Source organism: Danio rerio, chromosome 20 (genome assembly GCF_049306965.1).
Source record: "Danio rerio strain Tuebingen ecotype United States chromosome 20, GRCz12tu, whole genome shotgun sequence".
NCBI lineage: Eukaryota > Metazoa > Chordata > Actinopteri > Cypriniformes > Danionidae > Danio > Danio rerio.
In genome coordinates this window covers 51452501-51473349 of record NC_133195.1, presented here as the reverse complement: position 1 = coordinate 51473349, position 20849 = coordinate 51452501, and the positions used below count along the sequence as shown (strand labels likewise).

General features: G+C 36.7%; 1 protein-coding gene across 2 annotated transcripts in view; it reads left to right on the top strand.

The window, feature by feature from the left end:
* Window positions 1–20849, top strand: part of eva1aa (eva-1 homolog A, regulator of programmed cell death a) — a 119988-nt gene continuing 99139 nt past the window's right edge. For both annotated transcript variants that reach the window (XR_012396101.1, XM_017352719.4), the window contains exon 1: window positions 1–176. Coding sequence is in view for 1 of the 2 variants with exons in the window: in XM_017352719.4 (XP_017208208.2) it covers window positions 74–176 (103 nt within the window). In the remaining variant the exon portion in view is untranslated. The remainder of the gene's footprint in view (window positions 177–20849) is intronic.

The following is a 20849-nucleotide window of genomic DNA, read 5'->3' as shown; positions in this document are numbered from 1 at the left end:
AGTCTCAGTCATCATGGAGTCGGACATCAGCTCGTGTCCTGCGCTCTGATCCTCTCGGGAATCCGCAGATCTGATGGGACATTTAAGGATGTTTTTCCCTGATGTCTCATATTCACTGCTGTTGTTGGGAATCTCGTGTCTGACCGGCTTCACCAGGACTTCGCAGGACTTCTCAGGTAACGTTAGGCTACTGACCATCATCATCACCTGTTGGAGTTGGCGCATTCATACTTTATCACACTGTTTATGCGCTATCCCGTTAAAACGGCAACGGTTTCTTGCGCGTTTGGTCATAAAACTATCAGTTTTGTATTTTATGCAAGTACTTATGTACTGCTTTTGGTGTTTTCTGCAGTTTTGAGTTGTTAAATGTCACACTCGCGTTTATATGGTATGTTTTGTTTTATTTTATACGCGTGTAAATGTGTGAGGGATTGAATTTTCTGTTTCGCGGGAACTTCCGTGAGCGACGAGATCAAAGGGAAAGTGCACGTGTGCGCGCGCCCTCCTGGTGTTAGCTACACTGTTACATGACATCTTAATGTACAGTCAATATATGAATATTCTTCAGCCTGTATGAAAACTCCTTTCACGACCTCAGATTGTTGTTCAGATTTAGTCTGACTAGCTTTTAAACACTAGTAATTCATAATAAACATTGACGTGTTTTTGAACTACAGTACTATTCACTATAGTAAAGTTCTGGAATTAATCTGTTGTGGTAATTTTATTGTTGATATAGTAATAATATAATAGTAATTTAAACAAATGACCCAATGCTGTAGTTTAATTAAAACTATAGGGCAGGGGTGTCCAAACTTGATCCTGGAGGGCTGTTTTTTAGCTCCAACTTGCTTCAACACACCTGCAAAGATGTTTCTAGAAAGCTTAGTGAGAGCTTGATTAGCTAGCCCAGGTGTTTCTGATTGGGGTTGGAACTAAACTTTGCAGGACACCGTCCCTCCAGGACCGAGTGTGGACATGCATGCTATATAATACAACAATACACCACATTTTACTGTGATAAACACTACTAGGCTACAGTATTTATGATCAGTTCACTATAGGTAATATTACAGTATGCTTTAGCAGTCATTAACAAAGTGTTTAACTTATTTAAAGTGTTGTAAATACTATAATACATACAATATAATACGCTTTAAACATGCCTAACATAGGTCTTGTTGTCGATCCCAGTTAGAAGAGCAACAAATAATGACTTCTGGTTGTCAGAAGGTAGATTTTTCAGATGAATCGTCTGTTGAACTGCATCCCAATCATCACAAATACTGCTGAAGACCTACTGGAAACCTCATGGACCCAAGATTCTCACAGAAATCAGTCAAGTTTGGTGAAGAAAAGTCATGGTTTGGGGTTACATTCAGTATGAGGACATGCAAGTGATCTGCAGAGTGGATGGCAACATCAACAGCCTGAGGTATCAAGACATTTGTGCTGCCCATTACATTACAAACCACAGGAGAGGGCAAATTCTTCAGCAGGATAGCGCTCCTTATACTTCAGCCTCCACATCAAAGCTCCTGAAAGCAAAGAAAGTTATGGTGGCCTACCAGGATTGGCCAGCCCACTCACCAGATATGAACTTTATTGAGCATGTCTGGTGTAAGATAGAAGAGAAGGCATTGAAGATTAATCCAGAGAATGTTGATGAACTCTGGGAGTCCTGCAAGAACGCTTTCTTTGTCATTCCAGATGACTTTATTAATACGTGATTTGAGTCATTGCAGAGATGTATGGATGCAGTCCTCCAAGCTCATGATGGAGTCAGACACAATATTCATTCTGTTTCCACTGCAGCATGACTTTAGATTCTATACTGGACATTATTTCTGTTCATCACAAGACTTTTGTCCAAAAAAAGTCAGACCTTACTGTCCTAATTAAATCATTACAAATCAAGGCATGATCATATTTTATTGTGGTAAAATAAGTGTAATCTAGAGGCCTTTGCCTTTCATATAAGCCACTTCTGACACCAAATGATCAACTACAAGTCAAGTTATTATTTGCTGTCCCTAAAACTTGGATAGGTGACAAGACTTCTGTCAGGTAGTGTTTTACACTCTACTATAGTATGGTTCAAAAACACTAATATTTACTTTAAATTACTGTAGGATTTATAATGTGGGGGGTATAGTGTTATCAAAGCAGTGTTTGTGTGTAGTTGTTGCTGGTTGTGTGTTTGTTTAGTGCAGAAATGAAGGATCTGCAGACATATATTGATCAGAAACAGCTGTGTGTGAAAGTAGATCTGTGTGTGTGTGTGTGTGTGTGTGTGTGTGTGTGTGTGTGTGTGAGGACATTCTGTTTGTTTCTAATAGGATTTTGTTTGCATTTCTCTGCTTAATTCACTCAAATGTGCTCAGCTTTGCTTTGAACGAAAAATAAACAAGTTTTTTTTTTTGGAGCACCACAATTGAACTTTCACTGCAGTCGGGTTTATTTGTATAGTGCTTTACATGATACAAACTGATTCAAAGCAGCTTTTTCGAAGGTAGAGTGTCACAAAAGCTAGGATTTGTATGTACAGCTATGGGGGAAAATAATAAAGACACCACTTGATGATTCCCAGTTTCTCTGGATTTACTATTTATATTTATTCATTTATTTGAGTAAAAAAAAGGCATGTTTGTTTTATTCTGTAAACTTCTGAAGTCATTTATTTCAAATGTAAAAATGTTATTTAGAGCATTTTGTTAATAATAAAATGACAAAAAGTTGTATTTTTATTTTAGTTTTTTTTGTATATAATACAAATCCTATAATAAACTATATGAAATAAAATAAAGTAACAATAATATCATTAACAACCAAACTAAATTATTTTTGTATTTTTTATTCATATTTTGATACAGCAGAAGGAAATATAATATTTATTCATTCATTTTCCTTTGGCTTAGTCCCTTTATTTATCAGGGGTTGCCACAGTGGAATGAACCGCCAACTTATTCCGCATGTTTCACACAGCAGATTTCCTTTCAGTTGCAATCTATTACTGGGAAAGAAAAATAATATAATAAAAAAAATTATTGCATTATTTTAAAATAAAGTCTTACATAATTACAATTTCCTTTGCCAATAGTGTATATAATGCTATAATAAATTAGGATAAAATAAAGTATTATTTTTTATTCATATTATGATAAAGCAGAATTAATTCAGTGCATTATTTCAATATAAATGTTACGTAATTACATTTTTCTCTGCCATCATTTTTTAAATAAATAATACAAATACTATAATAAACAATATGAAATAAAATAAAGTAAAATAATAATATTATTAACAACCAAACTGACTTTCTTTTAGTAATATTTTGTATTTGTATTTTAATACAGCAGAATGAAATCAGTGGATTACTTCAAAACAAGTCTTACAATTACAATTCAAATTACAATTCTCTCTGACGATATTTTTTATAGATAATACAAATACTATAATAAATGAAATAAAATTAGATAAAATATTATTATTATTAGCAACCAAACTGAATTATTTATTTTGATATTATTTATTTTGATACAGCAGAATTAAAAACAGTGCATTATTTCAAAATAAATGTTACATAATTACAATTTTCTCTGCTATTAGTTTCATATATGTATAATACAAATACTATTAAAAACTAAATAAAATAGGATAAAATTGAATGTTTTACTTATTATTTATATTTTGATTCAGCAGAATGAAATCTAACTGCATTATTTTAAAATGAATCTTACGTAATAATAATTTTTTTCTGCCAATATTTTTTATACAATGCAAAAATATAATTAATTAGGATAAGATCAAATAAAATAATACTATTATCAACAAACAAACTAAATTATTTTTTGTATAATCTTTTAATTTATATTTCGATATAGCAAAAATAAAAACCTGTGTATTATTTCAAAATAAATCTTACGTACTTGCAATTTTCGCTGCAATAATTTTTTTAATAAATAAAATAAGATAAAATAAAATAATAATATTTTTAACAACCATGGGCATTGCTAGGCCTATATTTCTACTCAGCCCCCCTAAAACCTTTGCGATTAGCTCATAAACTGTACACTAAATTATCGCCTCAGTCTCCTTTAAATTTGATATGAAAACGGAGGCAGAATTCAGCTTCTCCCCATCTTTTGTTTTTTATATGGTCAGCAAACCACAACGGTGGACAGCGAGAGGACGAGGTGTGTGTTTATCGATAAATTGCTATAATAAATCATGAACACCTAATGTCAACACATTTCTGAACATGATAGTTTTAATAACTCATCTCTAATAACTGATTTATTTTATCTTTGCCATGATGACAGTAAATAATATTTACTAGATATTCTTCAAGACACTTCTATACAGCTTAAAGTGACATTTAAAGGCTTAACTGGGTTAATTAGGTTAACTAGGCAGGTTAGGGTAATTAGGCGAGTTATTGTATAACAATGGTTTGTTCTGTAGGCTATCAAACAATATATAGCCTAAAGAGGCTAATAATTTTGTCCCCAAAATGGTGTTTAAAAAATTAAAAGCTGCTTTTATTCTAGCCGAAATAAAATAAATAAAACTTTCTCCAGAAGAAAAAATATTATCAGACATACTGTGAAAATTTCCCTGCTCTGTTAAACATCATTTGGAAAATATTTTAAAAAAGAAGAAAAAAATTTAAAGTAGCTTAGCCCCCCTGATATGAAAATCCTAAAATCACCTCTGCTAACAACCAAACAAATTTCTTAACTTAATAATTAATTAAATTGTTTTTGTTTTTGTTCAAAGTCAAGACATAGCTATTGTTTTTTTTTTTTTTTTGCTTTGTTTTTTATTTTACTTTACCCTAACGCAATAAAATGAAAGCCTCATTAACGTCAGATTGTTGGTTGTTCAGTATTTCAGTGGAGTCACGCACGCACACACACACACACACAAACACGCACACACACACTGAACTGATCCCAGGACTCTTTCTTTCACTCGGAGACTCTGGAATGTGCGTTTGATTGACAGGTGCTTGAAGAGGCTGACAGAAGTTGTCGATGTAGACCGAGCATCTGTTGCCGAGCAACAGGCTTGTACATCTGTCCTACAGGAACCGCATGCCTTTGTGTGTGTGTTTCATGTGGGTTAATTAGCTTCACACACACACATTTAGATGCATTGTGTGCGATCACTACAGTGAAAGTGGCCATAAAGCTGTGGGCGGGACTCGCTGAGGCGCTCAATAGGATGTGTGGCTGTTAAAAGGTCAGCAGGTCAACTGAGGTCAAAGCGTTTGATGGATCCTGATGCACCAATAAGAGCAGAGGAATGTCCGTCTGGCGCTCAGACTGTTTGCATCATGTGGCAAAAGTTGCGCTAAATAACGTTTTTATTTCATTGTAAGATGTTTTACAAAAGCAACGAGCAGTGTTTTTGACGGACCGTGAGGTCAAGAGTTTAATTCGATCAAACTTCCTGAAATTAAATGACAATAAAACTGGATTTCTCCTCATAGATACACGATCCACTTTAAACAAATCACATAACTTTTCCATTCCCACTGATGATTATGTCATTACCCCCTCCCTTCAGGTTAAGAGTCTGGGGGTCATCTTCAACAGCACCCTTTCATTCACTGCACATGTTAACATTAGCCCCTTTCACACATACAGACCTTTCCGGAAAATTACCGGCAATTTTCCGTAAAGGTTGTATGTGTAAACAGGACCTTTTTGAAAATACCGGTAAATTCGTTCTGGCTATTTTCCGGAAAGAGAAGTTGTAACATTACCGGCAATTTGCCGGAATGCTGCGCTGTGTGAATGCAGAAGGTAGATTGCCGGAAAGAGCGCGTGCATGTCTAGAACGTGCTGACGTGAGATGTCTGCTTTAGCCAATCACAACAGTCATACGCATTCACGTCCGCGCGGTTTATGAGAATAAAATCCTTTGAATATTTTTCCAGACACATTTAGCTGCTAGAAGTTAGTCAGATCACGTTTATATGTTCACCTTAATGCCAACTGTGTAAATAATTATCGATGAGATGCTTATGATAAGCCGCTGTTTGATTACCTTTAAGCTTTGCTTGTGCCTGTGAAACAGCCTGTGAGCGCCAGCACACGCACATATCATGAACATCTCGACATGAGAAAGTGATCCTCCATATGTTTTCATCGAAGTTGTTCACAATATTGATCATCCACAGAGTTTGTAATGTAGTTAAATGTTTACATATACAAGCGCAGCCGTTTAAAGCTCATTTGTGGTGAATGATGTCAGAATTTACCGGTATTTTGGAATGGATGTGTGAATGCTCTTTTCCGGAAAAATTCCGTAACGTCCTCGTCTGTGTGAATAGCGCTTTTTTAATATACCGGTAAAGTCGTTCTGGAAATTTTCCAGATATTTACCGGTATCACTGTGTGAAAGGGGCTAAAGTCACCCGGTCTGCTTATTTCCACCTTCGAAATATAAATCGTTTACGTCCTTCTCTGACACCTCATTCAGCGGCCATTCTTGTTCATAGTTTAGTCACATCACGTTTAGATTACTGTAATTCCCTTCTGTTTGGCCTCCCTTATAAAACGCTTTATAATTATAACTGGTACAAAACTCTGCAGCCCGTATTATCACAAAAACCCCCTCTGTCTGTCACATCACACCCATTCTACAACAGCTTCACTGGCTTCCCATCTCTTTCAGAATTAATTATAAAGTACTCCTACCTTTAAAGCCATCCACAATCTTGCTCCTCCATACCTTGCTAATCTTGTTCATATCGCCACAGCTTCTCCAACACTCAGGTCTTCTTCTTCCATTCATCTCACTGTTCCCTCTGTCTGCCTTGTCACCATGGGGAGCAGATCCTTCAGCCACTCTGCTCCTCAGCTTTGGAATCCACGTCCTCCTGATCTCCGTAATTTAGACTCTCTTTCACAATATAAATCCAAACTCAAAGCACATCTGTTTAGAACAGCCTGTTCTCCTTAACTCGACTGCATTTTTAAAGTTTGTATTGTATTCTACTGATTTGTGTTGTGTTTTTATTTGAATTGATTGTTCTAGCTGTGGCGAGGCAGTGGCGCAGTAGGTAGTGCTGTCGCCTCACAGCAAGAAGGTCGCTGGTTCAAACCTCGGCTCAGTTGGCGTTTCTGTGTGGAGTTTGCATGTTCTCCCTGCGTTCGCGTGGGTTTCCTCCGGGTGCTCCGGTTTCCCCCAAAGACATGTGGTACAGGTGAATTGGTTAGGCTAAATTGTCTGTAGTGTGTGTGTGTCAATGTGTGTGTGTCGATGTTTCCCAAAGATGGGTTGCGGCTGGAAGGGCATCCGCTACATAAAAAACTTGCTGGATAAGTTGGCGGTTCATTCCGCTGTGGCGATCCCGGATTAATAAAGGGACTAAGCCGACAAGAAAATGAATGAATGAATGTTCTAGCTGTCCTGTACGGTGACCTTAAGCGTCATGAAAGGCACCTTTAAATAAAATGCATCATTATTATAAAAATGTTTCATTAAGTTCATGTGAAACTGAATGTTTAGGAGAAATATAATGGAAGGAACAACATGAGCTTTGTGAATTAAAGGGACGCTCCTCTGTTTTGATATTATAGGGCTGATCATGGTTGAAAGTGAAGAATATCTCTAATAGTAACTCTGAGGGCCCCAAAACGGTTTGGGCCCTTAGAATCATCCTAAGTGGCACCCCTGCTAATGCCAATGCGAAATCCCAAAATCTGAAAATGAAATGTTAGGAACTAGGAACTATACTCACAATGAAACTACAGAAAAGTCAAGCTCTGAATAGGAGAAATGTTGAAATCCTTTTTTTTCCGCTTAGTTTTTTTGGGCAAGATGCTAATGGTCTAATCTGATTCAATTGTTTAGGCTAAGCTAAGCTAAAAATGCTCCCGCCAGACCTGGAGATTGGCTGAAACAATGAATTAAAAAAATGGTAAAAGCACAACTGTAAAAGGAGCCTCTTCCCTCCAAAATGATGTAGTCATTACTTTAAATGACGAAAGTGATCATTTAGGAATAAATGCAAGTGATATGTCCACTGAAGTGTTTCTGAAAACTTTATTTGAGGACAAAATTTCTAAATATGCTTTAAAAAATATTCCATCGTCAATATGCGTAACATACATTTATGTAATAAAAATGAAGCAACATAATTATTCTGACCTGGGTACACAGTGGAAGGGCATCCGCTGTGTAGAAAATATGCTGGATAAGTTGGTGGTTCCTTCCACTGTTGCGACCCCTGATGAATGAAGGGACTAAGTCGAAAAGAGAATGAATGAACGAATGAATGAATGTTCTTATACAATACACTGTCAGACATCAAGGCACAAAAGCTGTCACTGGATCGGCAGTACATTTTTGTACACAACCGATGCATGTTAGCATCTAAAAGTTAATTGTTGGTTCCTTAAAATTATAAATTGGGACATAAATGGTCCATATTGTACCTTCAATGTGTTTTTTAAAATATATCTTTTGAAGTGGTACCAGCTTTTTTGTGCGTGTGTTTGTGCGTGTGTGTGCGTGTGTGCGTGTGTGCGTGTGTGTGTGTGTGTGTGTGTGTGTGTGTGTGTGTTTTTGTGTGTGTGTGTGCGTGTGTGCGCGTGTGTGTGTGTGTGTGTGTTTGTGTGTGCGTGTGTATGTTTTCTCAGAGACTCTGTTCCGGAGGTGGAACCTGATACCACTACCTTCTGTTTGTATAATAGACCCCCTTCCCCAAAATCCCAACACACACACATGTTGGTTTTGGTGGTTTTTGAGGACTCTCCATAAGTGTGATGCATTTCATACTAGTACACATGCCATGTCCTTATAAACCCCCTCAAAATGAGACTACCTAGGTCAAACCATTGTCGTTATACAAATTTGTGTCCTCATAGGGTGCTTTCACATTTGTAGTTTGGTTCATTTGGTTCGGACCAAGGGCAACAAATGATACACTGTAGCATTTTCTGCCATTTTTGGTTTCTTTTCACATCACACTGACTGCTTTGATCTGAACCAGTTAAAAAGAACCAAAATGCAGTCATGTGACAAAACCCACATCACTCATTGGCCAGATGTTGTTGAACATTTTCTAAACTGCTTATCGATTGGTCAGAATTCACGTGTGGGGAAATGTTAATGGAACTCCCGCAAGCCAACAAACCGGCAGACACAAAATGTTGCATTTGACTATGAAGAGAAGACTGCGCTGGCTGATTGTATCCCTGCTCATAGTATACGATACAGTTTGCATACATCACTTTAGACAAACTACATTTCGAGAATTAAGTGCGGCTGCGGCTGGAAAACAATGCATTGCAAACTGTGAAGGCACATCGCACTTCACTTCAGGAGGAGGCGTGAATTAATTTAGCTAAACTGTGATATAATCATCTTCCAGAAATGTTACCAATGATCCATCAGGTCATGTTTTTCTCTCTCTCTCTCTCTCTCTCTCTCTCTCGCTCTCTCGCTCTCTCTGTTGGTAAAGCGCTGTCAACATATTTTTCTCCTCTACATCCTATAACTCACAGCGCATCGGACTATGGCAGCTGGATTAGTCCAAAAGGATGCTGTACTTTTTGCTTTTGGGTCTGTTTTAGTTGGGATCATATTTTCAGCTAACCGCTCCAGGGTTCATTCGAAAGAGTACCGAGACCACCTCTTCAAGCAGGTCTCGGTATGCTTTTTTGGTCCGCTTTTAGTGCACACTCGACTCGAGTACGATTGCTACATTCACACCTGCCCAAACGAACTGCACCAAGAGGGAAAACTTTATCTTGTAGTTTTGACTTTTTATCTCGTAATTTTTTCTTTTTTATCACACAATTTTTACTTTTTTATCTCGAATTTTTTTCTTTTTTTATCTCGTAATTTTTTCTTTTTATCTCGTAATTTTGACTTTTTTATCTCAGGATTTTGACTTTTTATTTCATAATTTTGACTGTTTTATCTCGTAATTTTTTCTTTTTTATCACATAATTTTTATCTTTTTTATCTCGTAATTTTTTCTTTTTTATCTCGTAATTTTTTTCTTTTTTATCTTTCTTTTTTATTTTTTATCTTGTAATTTTTTATTTTTTATCTCGTGATTTTTAAAAAATTTTTATCTCATGATTTTGACTTTTTATCTCGTAATTTTTTATTTTTTATCTCGTAATTTTGACTTTTTTATCTCGTAATTTTGACTTTTATCTCGTAATTTTGACTGTTTTATCTCGTAATTTTGACTGTTTTATCTCGTAATTTTTACTTTCTATCTTGTAATTTTGACTGTTTTATCTCTTAATTTTTTATTTCATAATTTTGACTGTTTTTATCTCGTAATTTTTTCTTTTTTATCTCGTAATTTTGACTTTTTTATCTTGTAATTTGACTGTTTTATCTTGTAATTTTGACTTTTATTTCGTAATTTTGACTTTATCTCGTTATCTTTTCCTTTTTATCTCGTAATTTTTTCTTTATCTCGAGATTTTTACTTTTTCATCTCGTAATTTTTACTTTTTTATCTTGTAATTTTTACTGTTTTATCTCATAATTTTTACTGTTTTATCTCATAATTTTGACTGTTTTATCTCTTAATTTTTACTTTCTATCTTGTAATTTTGACTGTTTTATCTCTTAATTTTTTATTTCATAATTTTGACTGTTTTATCTCGTAATTTTGACTTTTGTTTCGTAATTTTGACTTTTTTATCTCGTTATCTTTTCCTTTTTATCTCGTAATTTTATCTTTATCTCGAGATTTTTACTTTTTCATCTCGTAATTTTTACTTTTTTATCTTGTAATTTTTACTGTTTTATCTCATAATTTTGACTGTTTTATCTCGTAATTTTTACTTTCTATCTTGTAATTTTGACTGTTTTATCTCTTAATTTTTTATTTCGTAACTTTGACTGTTTTATCTCGTAATTTTTTCTTTTTTATCTCGTAATTTTGACTTTTTTATCTCGTAATTTTGACTTTTTAATCTCGTAATTTTGACTTTTTTATCTTGTAATTTTGACTTTTTATTTCGTAATTTTGACTTTTTTATCTCGTAATCTTTTCTTTTTATCTCGTAATTTTTTCTTTTTTTATCTCGTGATTTTAACTTTTTCATCTCGTAATTTTTACTTTTTTATCTTGTAATTTTGACTGTTTTATCTCGTAATTTTGACTGTTTTATCTCGTAATTTTTACTTTTTTATCTTGTAATTTTGACTGTTTTATCTCGTAATTTTTACTTTTTTATCTTGTAATTTTGACTGTTTTATCTCTTAATTTTTAATTTTTTAGCTCGTAATTTGTAATTTTTTATCTCGTAATTTTTACTTTTTTTATCTCGTAAATTTTACTTTTTTATCTTGTAATTTTGACTGTTTTATCTAGTGATTTTGACTTTTTTATCTCGTATTTTTTACTTTTTTATCATTTTCAATGAAAACAAACTCTAGAGCAATTCAAGCACTCTAAAAACGGCAGGTGTGAAAGCACCCATAAAGCACCAAAAACAAGTACACACACACACAAGCATATACACACACAAGCACACACTTACACGCACACTTTTTGCACTGGTCTTGTAAACTGAGGTGTCGCTATTGCTATTGTTTGCATGGATGAATTGATTTGTGGCTTTGAACTATGGAGGACCAGGAGTGCGTGATAGAAATAAAAGAAAAAAACTAATAAACAGTTTAATAATTGAAGCATAAAAACATATATAAATAAATCCCAAATTTAAATGAATGACCCGACATTTGAGTTGCTTCAGTTTTTTAAGCGTAGGATTGTGGATGATTTATTAGTTTTAGCTGATGTCTGTGAAGCAACATGGTGGCTCAGTGTTTAACACTGTTGCCTCACAACAAGAAGGTCGCTGGTTTGAGTTAGTTTGCATGTTCTCCCTGTGTTAGCGTGGGTTTCTTCTGGGTGCTCTGGTTTCCCCCACAGTACAAACACATGCACTTTAGTGAATTGAATCAATTAAATTGACTGTAGTGTATGTGTGTGAATGAAAGTGTATGGGTGTTTTCCAGTACTGGGTTGCGGCTGGAAGAACATCCGCTGTGCAAAACATATGCTGGATAAGTTGGCTGTGGCGACTCCTGATGAATAAACGGAATAGGCTGAAGGAAAACTAATGAATGAATGAATAAATACTGACACGAACAACTGAAAACTTTCTATTAATTTCACAAGAACTTTAACGTGTCGTACGCAGCACATCAGATTTAGTGTACATTGTGTATATTAGTCCTCAGGTGCTGATATGAGACACACAGACAGCGTTCAGCCTCAGACATAACAACCAAACCACAGGATCTGCTCAGACACATGACTCTCTGTGGGGTTTGATGAAGTGTGTGTGTGTTGATGAAGTGTGTGTGTGTGTGTGTGTGTGTGTCTGTGTGTCTGTGTGTCTGTGTGTGTGCGTGCGTGTGGGTGTGTGTCTGTGTGTCTAAACCACATCTGTTTAGCTGTGCATTTACTGAATGAGCATTGTGCTGCATCCGAAAGATCGCACTATTTGTGTTTCTTTCTTTTCATTTTTTTATACCTGTTTCAACACTGTTTTTAATCATTCTAATTCTTTGTTTTGTATTAAATTTATTAAATTTAGCTTTTTAAATTTAATCCAGGTTTATTTGACGGGGACAATGCACATTAATAATACAAAGCATGTACAATGTGTCAGAATTAGCCTAAAGGCTGTTTTTTTCATCGGCGATGCCTGGATCAATGTTCAAAATACATTTTTACTTTTAAAGTCATAATTATTGACTTTTTTAGACAATTATTGACTTTCTTAGACAAAATGTTGACTTTTCTTAGTCATAATTTCGATTTTTTTTTTTATCTCGAAATTTTGACTTTTTTAAACTCGAAATTTTGACTTTTTTATCTTGTAATTTTGACTTTTTCATTCATTCATGTTCTATTTGCCATAGTCCCTTTAATAATTCGGGGTCGCCACAGCGGAATGAACCGCCAACTTATCCAGCATGTTTTTATGCAGCGGATGCCCTTCCATCCGCAACCCATCTCTGGGAAACATTCACACACTCATTCACACTCATACATTATGGACAATTTAGCCTACCCAATTCACCTGTACTGCATGTCTTTGGACTGTGGGGGAAACCGGAGCACCCGGAGGAAACCCACGCGAATCAGGGAGAACATGCAAACTCCACACAGAAACGCCAACTGAGCCAGCCAAGGCTCGAACAAGCGACCTTCTTGCTGTTTGTTTTTGTCGTAAAGTCTTAATCATGACTTTGTAAGACAGTTTTGATATTGTTCAGTCATAATTTTTACTTTTTAAGACCAAATTTTTTTACTTCATATTTTTGACTTTTTAAATCATAATTTTGACTTTATTTTGTAATTTTGACTTTTATCTCGTAATTACAAATGAAGTCATAATTATGACTTTGTAAGAGAAAGTGTTGATATTGCTAAGTCATAATTTTGACTTTTAAGACTAAATATTTTAAATTTTAATTCATAATTTTTTATTACCTCATAATTTCAATTTAGTAAGTCTTAATTTTTACTTTGCTTTTACCTTGATTTATTTTCTAACCAGACAGGGATGGGCTTCCATAGTTTAAAGATGCTTGTGCTGCAGAATAAAACATCAGCTAAATATGTTTCTCTCACTATCTAACATCTATAAACCTGAAACACTCACACTTGTACAGCTATCTTTATGGGGACCTCCCATAGAAGTAATGATGTTTAAAGGTGCGGTACATAAGTTTGACTCCCAGTGGTTGAACTAGGTATTGCACTCCTGGTTCAAAACACGCAAGCGCAGAATGCCAGATTGATGGCAATTTAGGTCAGAAATTTACTGGTATTGTATTGCTATACTGGTGGTCATTTGGTCCCCACAAAAACAAGGAGCACACAAAGTGACCCACATTAAATGTTTGTGCGCATTAAATTATTGAAGGTTTATGATGTTGTCAGACAGTGGGAATGCAAATGAACAAGTGCTTTTTATTAACGCACACATTTCTGACAAAGATGGGCGACACGGTGGCGCAGTAGGTTATGCTGTCTCCTCACAGCTAAAAGGTCGCTGGTTCAAGCCTTGGCTGGGTCAGTTGTCGTATCTGTGTGGAGTTTGCATGTTTTCCCCGCATTCATGTGGGTTTCCTCCGGGTGCTCCGGTTTCCCCCACAGTCCAAAGACATGCGGTACAGGTGAATTGGGTAAGCTGAAATTGTCCATAGTATATGTGTGTGAATGAGAGTGTATGGGTGTTTCCCAGTGATGGGATGCAGCTGGAAGGGCATCAACTGCGTAAAACATATGCTGGATAAGTTGGCGGTTCATTCCGTCGTGGTGACCCCGGATTAATAAAGGGACTAAGCTGAAAAGCAAATGAGTGAATGAATTTCTAACAAAGAAAATTACAGTATGCCTGTAAAAATGTGCAGTGAGAGAAAACAAAGGGAATGGGAGAGAAACAGAGAGAGTCGATCTCCTTCACAGCGGATGAGAACAAGGAGCTTTTGTTTTGCTGATCACTTCCTGATCCTTTAAAACGCTCTCGCTTAGTCACACTTTTGCTGCGCCTTAGAAAAAAGCTTCAGCTCATTTCTCCACACTTTAGTAGATTTGCACATTTGCTTGCTGCCTCAACTGCTTTGCTATTTGTTGCTTTATTATTACATTTTTTGTAGAGGAAGAGTAAACATTGAGTACATTTTTATTCCTAAATGAACTATCCCTTAAAGATCCTATCTATCTATCTATCTATCTATCTATCTATCTATCTATCTATCTATCTATCTATCTATCTGTCTGTCTGTCTGTCTGTCTGTCTGTCTGTCTGTCTGTCTGTCTGTCTGTCTGTCTGTCTGTCTGTCTGTCTGTCTGTCTGTCTGTCTGTCTGTCTGTCTGTCTATCTATCTATCTCAAGTACAGGGTTGGACCCCCTTTTGCCTTCAGAACTGTCTTAATCCTTCGTGGCATAGATTCAACAAGGTACTGGAAATATTCCTCAGAGATTTTGCTCCATATTGACTTGATAGCATCAAGCAGTTGCTGCAGATTTGTCAGCTGCATCCTCCATTCCACCACATCCCAAAGGGGCTCCATTGGATTGAGTCTGAACCACTGATACAAGGCAGGATGGATCCATTCTGATGTTACTGATGCCAATTTCTGACCCTACAATCTGAATGTCACAGCAGAAATGGAGACTCGTCAGACCAGGCAAAGTTTTTCCAATCTTCTATTGTTCAATTTTGGTGAGCCTGTGCTAATTGTAGCCTCAGTTTCCTGTTCTTAGCTGACAGGAGTGGCACCCGGTGTGGTCTTCTGCTGCTGTAGCCCATCTGCCTCAAGGTTGGATGTGTTGTGTGGTCACAGATGCTCTTCTGCAGACCTCAGTTGTAACGAGTGCTTATTTGAGTTACTGTTGCCTTTCTATCAGCTGGAACCAGTCTAGCCCAGTTTGGACCACTCTCTTTAAACCCTAGAGATGGTTGTGCGTGAAAATCCCAGTAGATCAACAGTTTCTGAAATACTCAGACCAGCCTGTCTGGCACCAACAACCATGCCATATTTAAAGTCACTTGAATCACCTTTCTTCCTCATTCTGATGCTCGGTTTGAACTGCAGCAGATCGTCTTGACCATGCCTACATGCCTAAATCCAGTTGGACAGGTGTACCTAATAAAGTGGCCGGTGAGTGTATATCTATAATTAGAAAAATATGAATATGAGATTTGAACAGAATTCTAGTGGGACAGTTATCCTTTATGCTGAAGAGTTTATATACAGTACTAAGATTTAAGCGCATTAAGCTGAGCTCTCTCTGTGTGTGTGTTTAGTTCATTAGTTGCTGCTAATCTCTATTGTAAGGCTGTGTTAACACCTTCGTTATGCGCACACCCACACACACACACAGGCGCTGCTTGAGGGCTGAAAACTACTGAAGAAATGGCCAGTGGTCACATCAAAGATCAAGATGAGCAGGTGATTAATGCTGAAAACCTCAGTGACCTCATGTGACCTCAGAAATCTAGTGTGTATGAATATATGTGCGTGTGTGTGTGGGCGCAAGTATGTATGTATGTATGTATGTATGTGTGTATGTATGTATGTATGTTTGTGTGTGTGTGCGTGTGTGCGTGTGTGGGTGTATGTGTGTGTGTATATGTATGTATGTATGTATGTATATGTGTGCATGTACTGTACATGTGTATATGTGTGCGTGTGTGTGTATGTGTACTGTATGTGCGCGTGTGTTGGCTGTAGTTGTCCTCCTCACAGCTGTGTTGTGTGATTGAGGGAATTCCTCCTCTATTTTTGCTCTCATGCTAAACTATAATTTTCCCAAAATACGGTCAGAGGCTGTGGAGCTGTTTTACTGCTGCTCCAGTGTCACGCTAAACTAGGACTCAAGCCTCTGAGCTACAGTATGTATATCAATTCGCTTTATATCTGAATTTAAACATGCGACTATGCAAATGTCATGTCAATATACACTCACCGGCCACTTTATTAGGGACACCTGCCCAACTGCTTGTTAACGCAAATTTCTAATCAGCCAATCACATGGCAACAACCCAAAGGCTGCAGTTCGCATAGGCTGACCAAAATACGACAGCAGAAGATTGGAAAATTAGACAAATCTGCAGCAACTGCGTGATGCTATCATGTCAATATGGAGCACAATCTCTGAGGAATATTTCCAGTACCTTGTTAAATCTATGCCATGAAGGACTAAGGCAGTTCTGAAGGCAAAAGGGGGTCCAATCGGTACTAGTATGGTATACCTAATAAATTGGCCGGGGAGTGTATACTTTCCTATACTAAACCGAAGGAAAATGAATGAATGTGTAACTTTATTGTCGTGTGTTGTCGTGAAGGTGTTTAGCATTTGTATGTATGACACTACGCTCATATTAGTATGTTCCTCTGCTTGTGGAAAAGCTGTTTGATATGAGAAATTGGTTGACATTATATGGCTTTCTCATCCATATCTGTTTATGTTGTATATTTGTCTGTAACAAAGATATTTATTTTAATGGCTCTGTTTTAACGATCTAGCCGCAAAGTCCGGAGTGCATGGCGCAAAAGTTTTAAGGTCGTCTCCAAATCTACCTTTGCGGCGCATGGTCTAACAGGGTTGAGCTTAATGAGTTATTGGTGTGTTTTGAGAATAAACCATTAAGAGTCTTAATTCCCATTACCTTTAAGAGTCAGTTGCGTCATGGTGCATTTGCTATTTACTGTACATGGCGGACTTTCTAAGTGGAAGAACTGAACACTTCACTAGTGAGAAAACAGTTAAACAGACCATCTGCAGCGCGAGGATAAAGAACGAGCCTCCTCCAATTGGCCTTTACTATCACTTTCTCTTTTTCGTGGATAAGGAAACTTGTTGTACGCACAGACATTCATCAGCCTACATAATTTATTTGGTTTGCTAAGCGCTAATATTTGTTTTAAAACTATTTCTAAATTCAGTTCTAATTTTCATCAAATGAAAAAATGAACAATAATAACGAGATGTGGTCAAAAAACTGAGCTATATCCAAATACACTTGCTGTGCCCCATATGGTCTGAAACCTGACAGGTGGACAAATCTAAGCTTGTTTAAAAAAAAAAAAAAAATATATATATATATATATATATATATATATATATATATATATATATATGTATACACCGAGGTACGAATGTCACAGTACGGTATTTATTGAATCATTTACAGGAAAAACAAAACTTATGAAAATACTCCAAAAAAGTGCCAAAAGTGTCAATGACATACAAATTAGCCATCTATCTGTAAGCTTTGAAACAGGAACTTCAATTTTAATAACAAAAAATTATTAAACCATGTAAAAAAATAAAGTTTCAATTTAGTAGTGTTGAAAACTCATCACATTCAACATTTAATCACTCACTCACTTACTTAGATAGAGATGGGTTTTAAGGAAAATTATCATATAAATATAATCTGGTAAAAGCTGGTATCTCTGGGTATTTACAATGTCCCCTGCAACAGAAAAAAACCCTCTCATTTGGGACTTAGGTTTCTGGGACAGAGATATGACTTGGCCCAGGTTGACAGCAGTGGGTAACGTTGTGCATTGTCTTTCCCCTACTTGAGAGGACAAGCCATGAGTGAGATAGAGATCTCTTTGCGGTACAAGTCAATGTCTGCATCAATCTGAACAGTGTGCTGTGTTTCTGCAGTCCCCATGACTGTTATTAGTCGTATTCCACATGCCCTTTTTAGTCTTGGATAGAAAGTGCCCTTCCAAAATGATCAAAAGTGCCCCTGCAACGCGACACACCCTCCGTCCCGCCCTTCAGTATGCGCGCTCAACCCCCCTCCCCACTTTACAGTACGCACGCGACAACACAGCCGATCAGAACGCGCGCGACAACACCGCTATTCAGTACGCGCGCGGCGACAACACCCGCTTTAGGTTTCGATCATCTCCAGCTCTTTTTCATCCCCGCTACTAGAAGCACACTCCATTTCCACATTACTGGATCTGTAGTGACAACAGACCGCAAAGGATGATGGCCAAGTCTGGCCTGATGGGAATTGTAGTTTCCAGTACCTACCGTTCGCTTCATTCGCCTGAGCAAATTTTCTCAGAAGACCTATAGTTTTACCGAGTCATGCGACTACGGTAATATAAAAAAATTATATTGCGGTATGACGGTATTTACAATACCGTTACATCCCTAATATATATATATATATATATATATATATATATAATAAATAATACTGCTAATAATAATAACATTGTACAAAAGCAAACTGTCATGAATAAACCCAGAAAAACGAATGAAGAAGGCATGAAGGCGGTGGTGTTTATATTCATGTGGAAAGTAATAATTTTTGTAATATTTTAATATTTGCATATTGATTAACATCCTGTGTGTATTAAGCAATGTGCAGGGCCAGACGGAATCTGCGGACATTTTTTGCTATTTCTGCGGAGAATTTTGGTAAAAATCTACGGATTTCTGCGGAATTTTTTTGGCAGTATCCAGCGGAGTATCATAACTAAAACCTAAATATATTTAATAAAAAGTAATAAGTTACTGAATAAAAACTGAATAAATTCAGATTTACACATTTACTTAATTAAATAAACAGAAGTAATAACGGGCTAAAAATCTGCAAAAATCTGCGGAATTCTGTGGAAAATCTGCGGAATTCTGCGCTCGCAGATTCCGTGTGGGCCTAGCAATGTGTGAGTGAGGCGCACATCTAATGCAGAGTTCAGACTGCAGGATTTTAGGCCCCGATTTTGACTCACCGACAGGTTTTGAGAAATCGCAGATAAATGCCTGAAATCACAGGCAAATCGGTGCTCGTGCACACGAGTGACAATCACACAGATGCGATCGAGATGAGTCGCCGATGCCTGTGAGATATTTAGCATGCTAAATATCTGGAGCTGTCGGCGATTCAAATCATGCCGTGTGAATTGAGTTCTGACTGAATATAACATCAGTGATCGCCTACAGCCAATGAGAGAGCAGCATCCACTTGTGTGTGTGTTCCTGCAGGCCAGCGGGAGGTTGAGGGAGAAGTTAAAAGAGCTCATTTTCGGTTTATTTGGACCCAAGAAATGAAGGAAAAACTAGTGGAGGTTTAACAGGAGCACCCGTGTCTGTTTGACGTTTCATGAGGAAAGTTAAAAAAGAAAGTTGAGGAGAAACTGTTAATTCCCTTCAAGCCCAGGTGACAAATATGAACATTTTCTACCCCATTAAAGGCTTCTTACTTGTTATGTAGTTAATAACAAAAGATATACAACGTGTTTTTGGCTGTGAGACATAGTTTAGACAAAGTAGTTTGGTGACTCTTCCTATTATAGAGTCATGCAATGTGAAATCCCTGTCGCCGATCCATCTTGGAGTGTAAACAAAGCAGCGACGGAATGCTAGCCCAGATAGCCATGCAGTGTGAAAACATCTGTGACACGACTACTTTGAAAATCCTGCATGAACTCATGCTCTGCGCTGGACTTTAGACCTGCTTTCAGCTGGTCTATTGCGCAGTCTGTTTTAGTATTTTAGTTAGCTATTTTAGCCAACAATGCACCTTAACACACCTCATTTTCTAGACACCCATCAGTCCACAATGTGGCGCAAGTGGATTTGCTATTTAAACAACGTGGAGTAAAGCGAGAAAATTAACTTTGCGCTGGTCTAAAATTAGCAACACGTCAGGGCAAACACGTCTTGCGCCTTATTGCGCCAGGTGTATGATAGGGCCCATAATGTGAATATATTATTACTTCAGTACGATAGTATATTAACATGATGAATTAATAAAATATGGAAGTTTCATGTAAAATTTAGCTTCCTCCATATTTTTAATTCCTTTATCTCATCCTTGTTAAAAACCTTTACGAGTTTCTTCTGTTGAACACAAAAGAAGATACTTTGAAGAATGCTGGGTGCATTAACTGTCATAGTATTTATTGTTACTACTATAGAACTCAATGGGTGCCTGCAACCAGCATTCTTCGAAATATCTTCCTTTGTGTTCAACAGAAGAAAGCAACTCATAAGGTTGTAAAACACTATGCGAGAGAGTAAATGATGAGGTAATTAGAGCTTTTGGCTGAACTATGCCTTTAATTTACTGTTCAACATGTTAAAGCATGCTAAAATAAATACTGTTCTTTGGGTCTTTCTATTTGTCAAAATAATCCAGATGATGAACCGTTTGCACAGAAATATGAAGCGGCACAGCTGTTTTCAACAGTGATGTTAATAATAAATGTTTCTTTAGATGTTAATAATAAATGTTTCTTTCGGTGTAGGGGTTAGAATATAGTCTGTGCAGTAGAAACATCATCACGCCTATGG